This window comes from Danio rerio, chromosome 1 (genome assembly GCF_052040795.2).
Source record: "Danio rerio strain M-AB ecotype USA chromosome 1, GRCz13ab, whole genome shotgun sequence".
Lineage (NCBI taxonomy): Eukaryota > Metazoa > Chordata > Actinopteri > Cypriniformes > Danionidae > Danio > Danio rerio.
This window is the reverse complement of record NC_141021.1, coordinates 58,654,311-58,663,233: the sequence shown is the minus strand read 5'-3', so window position 1 is coordinate 58,663,233 and position 8,923 is coordinate 58,654,311. Positions and strand designations below refer to the sequence as shown.

At 39.8% G+C, this 8,923-nt stretch overlaps 1 protein-coding gene across 2 annotated transcripts; it reads left to right on the top strand.

Moving 5' to 3' along the window:
- Positions 1–4,575: 4,575 nt before the first annotated feature.
- LOC147837567 (C-type lectin domain family 4 member E-like) lies at positions 4,576–8,665 on the top strand. 2 transcript variants are annotated; one of them, XM_087238240.1, is made up of 4 exons: positions 4,576–4,942; positions 5,025–5,128; positions 5,200–5,303; positions 8,172–8,665. In XM_087238240.1, exons 1-4 carry the CDS (start codon positions 4,831–4,833, stop codon positions 8,308–8,310), a joined length of 459 nt encoding a protein of 152 aa, XP_087094366.1. In that variant the 5' UTR covers positions 4,576–4,830; the 3' UTR covers positions 8,311–8,665. The 2 variants fall into 2 exon arrangements, with proteins under 2 accessions (XP_087094366.1, XP_087094365.1); XM_087238239.1 differs by lacking the exon at positions 4,576–4,942 and having other exon boundaries at positions 8,172–8,322.
- Positions 8,666–8,923: the final 258 nt, after the last annotated feature.

Genomic DNA, 8,923 nt, shown 5'->3' with positions numbered 1-8,923 from the left:
GGTTGAGTCGCACTACAGTTGGTTTTCCTGATTCGTTTGACGGCATGTGAATGTAGCAATTGCATTCGAGTGTGCACTAAAAGTGGACCAAAAAAGCATACCGAAACCTACTTGAAAAGGTGGTCTCGTTACGCTTTCAAACGAACCCTGGAGCGGTTTGTTTGTGGTGAGAATATGGTAAGGGTACCATTACCATAGTAGGGTAAGTAGGGTAAAGTCTGTAATGAGCCTGAAGGCCCGCTTCACTTCCTGCTTTAACTTATTAATGCTAAAATTATTACAAATAAAATGAAGAATAAAATGAAGCATTTAGGGGACTTATATGACATGTCTAAATGCATGTATTTTAAGGACACAACTGGACATCAGAGATGATGAAGAAGCAAAAAGCTGAATATGAGGCATCATCAGGAAATGAAAACTGCTCAAATTTAAGCTCCTCCAGCCTTTAATTCTCTGAATGATCAACATGGAAAATGTGCATTTTGTTCAGACATTTGTGTGTGCAGCAACATTTTAGATCAGATATCTCAACTTATATTGGCTATGAAAATACCATGAGAAAATTCACACTATGATGACTTCCTCATTCATGCTGTACCAGCCAGACTTAGCTCTGGAACACAGAGTTTATTTCCAGGCCTGCTGCTGCACACTTTACTGTAGTTTTCAAATAACCCGAAAGGACTTGTGACAGAGCCTATTTAAGTTTCAATGATTCTTCTTGGCTTTTGAAGGTGATAATAAGTTGATTGTACAGTACACAAACATGAGTCTCACATGAGTCTGTAGAAGGTTTCGTGTCGATGTTATTGGTTGGCGAGTGTGAAATTAAACTTCCTTGTTCGAGTTAACAGTATTTAAGAACAGCATCTGCCATGTAAGACCACAACTACATTGACGGCATCTGTCATCCAAGACCACGACATTCAAGAAAATTATGGATTCAGAGGACATTTATGAAAATATTCAGTGCAGAGATTTTCAGGACTCGACTGGACCTCAAACACAGAATCACAACCAGGATGAAGAAAACAATAGAAAACACAGTAAGCAGAAATTAACTGAGAACAGAAACGATGTTGCAGATGATGAAATGAGAAATTTAGAACTACACTAATGTTAAATGTATTATTGTATTATCCTGTTGTATTTGTGTTGTCTTTATACAAACTCTTGTTTGGATTTCCATATAGAAATATTGTTGGTAAATATTAGAGCTGTCAAAATTAGTGTGTTAACGTATGCAATTAATTTGAAATATTTAACGAGTTAAAAAAAAAATTTAGTTGTAGTTTTATCCTGTTGTGGCCGACGTGTGTTCAACATGCAAAAAATATGGGTAAGACCAAGGAAGCACTTTTAGAAGAAAAGTTTCACTATAAAACAATTACAGTTTTTTTCTCAGTCGCTTTGGTGCGTTTCGCACAACACCAGTGCATTTCTGCACAACAGTTAATGCATTTCTCAAAACAATTAGTACAAACTGCAAAACCTAGCTGATAACCTGCAAAAGCGCGTCACATGCTCAAAATGGATAGTTCATTCCTCAAAAGCAAGTATTCATGTCAATCAAATGTCAGTATCATCAAAATGAAAAGTCCTGACACCATTGTTTATGAACAAGATAGTCAAATGGCTTTGTCATGTTTTCATTATGTCAGTTTACTCTGGACATTTTTTTTCAATGCAAATTTTGGTGACACTTCCTGAAAATGCTTACAACAAGCATAAGCTTCCTTTGGATAGGGCTGTGCACAACTGTAAACTATATTGCAGAACATTAGAACTGAACCTACAACACAGGTCTGTAAATCATTCATGAAATTGATGAATTTAGAAGACATTTTCAGAAAAATAAAGATTAATTTAATAAAGATAAATTTGTTTTATAAAATTTCCTTGACAGATTTTGACAACATTTTTGCATGTAATCACTCAAGTAACGAAATGACTATTAGTTTTATATGGAATGACTATTCAGCATTCACAAGAGTAGTTAATTTTGACTGACATGACATACTGTAAGCGAATGATAATGTTGTAAACAGCAGAGAGTTGTATGAAAGCAATTGATGCATCTCCAAAAGCATTTGCAATTTGTTGGAAGGAATGAGAAACTGCTGCTAGGATGTGCACAAATGACTAATTATTTTGAGAAATGCATTAACTGTTGTGCAAATGTGTAAATAGTGTTGTGAGAAATGCACCAAAGCCACTGAGAAAAAGTGTAATGTCGCATCACCAGGCTCTCCAGAGTTTCCTCCAGAGTTTCATCTAATTTTGTGATGCATTTTTAATCTTTCAACTTTTGTTTTAATGCATTTAATACCACATGCAGAAGGGAAAGAAAAACCTCTGCATTTCGTGACTCAGTGGTCCTTAAGGTAATCAAAAATCGCTGTTTACATGTGAGACTCTTAATAAGAGTATTATCTTCATCATAATAAAATCAGAGTATTGGTGTCCATGTAAATTTACTCTGTGAAAGTGTCATATGAATTCGCGAGCTGTCAAAGACCATTCCTCTGCCTTTCAGCATGTGCCCTCCAATGTTTTATTAAGTTTGACATGTTTCCCCCTTAAACGCAACTTTTGTAAAGCGTCTGCATCATGTTGTTGAGTCAGAATCTGCCTTTGATATACCCCTTGATGCTTCTTACGTCCTTGTCGCAGCACCAGTGCCACCAAAATTAGGCACTGAAATGCATATGCTGATTTAGTGATCCTGCTTGTGAGAGACTGTTCTCACTCTCAGCTCACATCATCAGGGCCGGCGCGTCCATAGAGGCGACCTAGGCGGCTGCCTAGGGTGGCAGAATAGAGAGGGCGGCGTCCGCGACACCTCCCTTACCACCCGTGTTCTCAGTTATGTCAGCGACACCTCCCTCACCACCTGCGTCCTCAGTTATATTTGCACATAGGAGACAGAATATAGAGGGCGGCGCCCACGACACCTCCCTCAGTGCCAGGCCCGGATTGGCCTGGAGGTCGGGAGAACCGGGATAATTCCCAGTGGGCCGGTCTGTTTTTTGGGCCGCGAGGGCCGGTGTTCCTACCTGCTTGCACTCTCAGCAGTTGCGCTTTTTTTTTTCCATTTATTTATTTAGTTGTCCATAGCCTAATTTTTTTTTCATTATTTTGTTGCAGCTTCGCTCTTCTTATTTATTGTCTCAAGACCCCATGAGCAAAATGCAGCTCGCAGGGTAATGATGATGTAACTATTATTCCGGCCACATAAATGTAACAGCGCCATTGTGGTCCAGCGGTCAGCATATTGAGTTATGACACTGTTGATCCGTGTTCTAACCTCACCTGAGTAATTCTTTTTTATTTTTTTTTATTTTGATTTTTCATTTTGATTTTTCATTTTTTCATATTGTTAAGTCATATAATACTGTAAGGGTTGTTGAAGATTTGAAGTTCTAAAGCAGCTGTTTTACTTGAAAAAGACGTGATAGTGTCATTAGAAACTGAATTGGAAATGACCTTATTTTAATATAGTCAGTGGTGAACTGAGGTGGGCCGGTCTAAGGCTTGAAACTCCAGGGCTGAAAAGGAGTCCCACTGCAGCCCTGCTCAGCACCTGCACATCCTTAGTTATATCCGCGCATAGGGCGGCAGAATAGAGGTCACCTCACTCACCCCACCCACTCGTCCTCAGTTATATCCATGCATAGGGATAAAGAATAAAGAAGGCGGTGTCCACAACACCTCCCTCAGCACCCGCGTGTCCTCAGTTATCCGCTCATAGGGCGGCAGAATAGAAGTCCGTGACACCTCACTTCATTTTCATAACCAGTTACTTTCGTTTGCACATTGGGGTTGAGTACGACGTGATCGTTCTCTGCCTAGAGTGGCAGTTCAGCTTGCTCCGGCCCTGCACATCATTCAAAAGAAAAGTCCTCATTGTCCCCCGATAATGACTGGATTGTCTCAGCAACTGGATGAATGTAAAGGAGGACTGAGCAAAATTGTTTCTATTTTATAATTAATGTTCTCAACTCACAGCAATACTTTACAATGAGTGCGATTGTTTGTATTCTATAGTTTATTATTATAATTTTTCATTTTCCATATCTGCAATTCCTGTATTTTGGCATTTTTTGCAGTCCACTTAGAATCCAACATGGAAATCAATGTTTTCTTTATTGGCATTGATTGTTTTGAAATTTAAATGTCATTAACATGCCTGTGTTTTAGTTTCTTTAATAAATATGGCTGTCAAGCCAGGATCTTGATAGTTTGTTGTGGGTATGTTGTTTACATGAAAAAAATCTGTGTTACAAGTTAAAGGAAAATTCTAATAAACAATTATATTTTGAATTTAAACAGTTTTTGTCTTGTGTTTACATTAATTTTACATTTGATTAGCCAAAATTACAAGTTTCAGTCTTTTAAATGTGATTAATGGCGATTAATTGCAAAAAAGAGTGATTAATTAGTTTTTTTATCGATTGACAGCACTAGTATATATATATACAAACTTTAGCTAAACAAAACTAAAAAAGAACACCAACAAAACCTGAAACTGAGTTTCAGTGTTTGTTATTGATATCTGTGTGTGTTTGTCAGGAAGACGCAGATTTGTGGTGTTGGCGATTGTTGGGCTCATCTGTGCTCTTCTGCTGCTCTTCATCACACTGCAGCACATCAGCATCACAGCAGAGAGAGACCTGTTCAAGACTTACAAGAACACAGTTGAAGAGCTCAATCACACCATCAGCAGCTTACAGCACGACAACACTGATCTGGAGACTGACAAACAACAGCTGGAGGACAAATACAACTCTCTGAGTCTGGAGAAACAGCATCTGGAGACCAGAGTCAATGATCTCGATGTTACAGAACAACGTCAACTCTCTGAATCAGAAGAAACTGGAGCTGGAGAACAGAGTCACATCATTAAATGATGATCTGAGGAAGGCTCGTTCTAAACAAGGTCAGTGCTGATCTGATTTTATTAGTTATTTTATCATTTGCATACAGTTTTGAAGAGTGTATGAAAAATGTGTGTTGTTTAGATTGGTTTTTCATGTCTACTGAGACAAAGAGCTGGTCTGAGAGCAGGCAGTACTGCAGGGATCGTGGAGCTAATCTGGTCATTATTAAGAGTGAAGAGAAGCAGGTGAGTTTGTTTATTGAGTGTTTATTATTGAATAAGAGGAATCACACTTATTCTGCCTTTTTCACAAACAGAGGGCCATAGCTTCATTTGTAAAGGAGAATGTGTGGATTGGTTTGTCTGACACAGAGATCGAGGGCACCATGAAGTGGGTGGATAATACACCACTGAACCAAGGGTAAGTTGTAAAAGACTGAAAACTGCTGAAGATTTGGTTTCCAGTTTTGTAATCACAATTAGGCTATCTACAGCACACACAACAATGATCTCTAATGACAATTAATGACAGTGTTTTTATTTATTACAACAGTTGTAACAATTTTTAAACATGGTAAAACTATGGTCTGTGTTTCATAATCATGGTCAATTTGTGCTTTCAATAGTCGATGATGCTACTAAAAATTGTAGTACTTAAGAACACAGTACTTAAACTTTGATTGTAGAAATGAAAATCAATATCGCAAAAAAAATGCATTTTAAAAAGTTGCATGTATACACATTCATTTATTCATCATTCATTTTCTTTTACTCATTGGGGGCCGGGTCACTGGGTCAACAGTCTCAGGAGAACTCCCGAAAACTCTGTCCGAGACACTCCTGCAGCTCCTCCAGGGGGATCCTGAGGTGTTCCCAGGCAAGCAGAGAGACCTGCAGTAGTCCCTCCAGCATGTCCTGGGTCTTCCCTCCTGTTAGGGCAAGCCTGGAACACCTCCCTAGATAGGCGTCCAGGAGGCATCCAAAACAGATGCCCGAGCCCTTCAGCTGCTTCTCTTGATGTGGAGGAGCAACGACTCTACTTTGAGCTTCTCCCAAGTGTCAGAGCTCCTCACCCTATCTAAAAGGGTGCACCCTGCCGCCCTGCGAAGGAAACGCATTTCAGCCACTTGTATCCGAGATCTTGTCCTTTCAGTCATGATCCAAAGCTCATGGCCATAGGTGAGAGTAGGAACGTAGATTGACCGGTAAATCGAAAGCTTTGCCTTTCGGGTCAACTCCTTTACATTGACCCCATTACTGCTGCAATTGCACTGATCCACCTGCCAATCTCACATTCAATCCTTCCCTCACTCGTGAACAAAACCCCCAATATACTTGAACTCCTCCACCTCGGGTAAGGACTTTCCTCCAACATGGAGATGGCAAACCACCTTTTTCTGGTAGAGCACCATAGCCTTGGACTTGGAGGTGCTGATTCTCATCCCTGCTGCAAAACACACTTGGCAGCAAACTGCCTCAGTGCATGCAGGTCCATGTCTGATGAAGCCAACAGAACAACATCATCTGCAAAAAGCAAAGATGAAATCCAGTGGTTTCCGAATCAGACCAAGTCCAACATGCACTGGGAACAAGTCTGTCTTATTGCTGGCAATGCAAACCTACCTCCTGCTCTGTTCATACAGGGACCAATCAGTCCTTAGCAGAGCACCTCTGACCACATACTCCCAGAGCCCCATACAGAGGGATGTGAGGGACATGGTCGAATGCCTTCTTTAAGTCCATGAAACACATGTGAACAGGTTGGGCATACTTCCATGAACCCTCAAACACTGTAGTGAGGGCATAGAGCAGGTCCAGTGTTCCACAGCATGGATGAAATCCGCATTGTTCCTCCTGTATCAGAGGTTCAACCATCGGCCAGATCCTCCTCTCCAGTACCCTGCTATAGACTTTTCCAGGGAGGCTGAGGAGTGTGATCTCCTACAGTTGGAGCACACCCTTCGGTTCCCCTTCTTAAACATGGTTTAAGTTCCAGAGGTACTGTCCCCGACCTCCATGCGATATTGAGACGTGTCAGCCAAGACGGGCCCACAATATCTTAAGACATTTTGTGAGACAAAATGTTTTCAGAATGATCCGAATTAACACATGGAATAAGCAGAAATGGCTAAATATGCTGTATTTCGTTTGCCAGGCCAGTATTTGACGCCGTCACCTTGTTTTTAAACAATAATTGTAAGGAACTGATGACTTGTCACAGACAGATCAGAGCTGGTGTGTATTTAGAGTTTGCATTGTGTCTATGATTCGTCTCCGCTGTTGGTTGTATTACCGGTGAAGTAAATCCACACTGTGCTGAAGAAGAGTTAGCAAACTCTTGAGCAGCAACAACAGCAAGTACTTCACCATTTTTGAGTATGTTTTTACTACTTGCCTTAATAGAGTTCACACTTAGCTGGTGATTGATAATAAAGCGTGTTTGGCATGCTGTCCCGGGAGAGAGCCCTGAGATCTTTGAGCCCGGGGCTCCCTCCCATTTCCAGGGCGCGAGAGGAGTTTGAGCTCAGATAGATCTCGATAAACTCCCCCTGGGCTTATTTCTGGCTAATGACAGATATAGTATGGCTGAGGAGAGGTGTTTCGCTAAGGGCTTGGCTTTGCTATCAATTTGGTCTGTTCAATTTACTTAAGTTGCGTGTTTTTTTGGACTGGACTGTGGAAGGAAACCAGAGAACCCGGGAAAACCCACTTGAGCACAGGGAGAACGAGGAAACTCCACACAGAAATACCAACTGTTTTAGAAGGGACTTTAACTGGAGACATTTTTGCTGTGAGGCAACAGTGTGAGGTGAATCACTGGGCCGCTGTGTCACCTGTCTGGAAAGGAAGGGGAGTAGGGGTGATTTCTCAAGATGAAGATACTAAGATAAGAAAACTGGTTATTTATAGTGAGTTAGGAATCATCTGATTGGAGAATCAATCATGAGCTGATGTGGGACCAACTGTAAACAATCATAAGCACATGTTCCTCTCGAAATTTCTGAAGATCTGAGGTGATGGATCCAGAGCACTTCTAGTTTTCAATTTTCCAAATGCTCTTATTGTATAAACGAACAAATAAAAATGCATAAAAAGTTTTCCAGTTTTGACTCAAAACATTGTTGTATAAATGGTCTCTTAAAGACGTTTACTATGACATCTCCTCTCTCTTTTGCCTCACTACCGTCACTTTTGTTCATTGTCATTGTGAACCTGAGTATGATTCCTATTTAAGTAAAACTTTGATTTTGACATTGAAACATTTTAAGTCTTGTCACATTTTATTTAGGTTTTGGGCTAGAGGTGAGCCGAATAACTACCTGAGTCTGGACGAGGACTGTGTTGAAGTGAGAATTTCACAAGGCATCCCGAATAACTGGAATGACCTCCCATGCTCAGAAAGAAGAAAATGGATTTGTGAGAAATAAGCTTCATCCAGTCTTGTCAAGCTTTTAATTTTCTTATCAAATCATAACATAACATGATTGTGTAATTAATTTTGAAGGTTCCAGTCTTTTAAACTGCTTGTTTCATTAAACATACAATATTTCCATATTAAGGAGTGATCTGGGAACTTGTTTTTCTCCAGCACAAGCAGATTCATATCAATAGGATGTAAATGTGTTATTATTTGCCTTATCTGTCTGAAGCGTTGAGGTCAGTAAACTGCAGAAGTCTGACGTCTCTCAGATTGTGTTAATTGAACCTTTAATGCTGATGTTGAAATCCTGTGAAACTGTGTCTGATTTGAATTGCTTTCTGTTTTAATAAACTGGTGAATTGAAGTATTTTTGTATAACATTTCATTCAGGCATTTCTGTTTCATTGCATTATGTATACACACTCTATAAAAATACCTGACTATTGTCAAAACATTTTATTTTTTATTTATTTATTTTAACAGAAGTTTTAAAAAGATTACATTCTATTCTATGTGCCATTTAGGAAAACATGATTTTGCAGTCAGCATGTCTGCAGGAAAAAAGTACTCACCAGCAGATGGCGCTCTTGTCAATTTAAAAAATAAATTTCCCGCTGAAA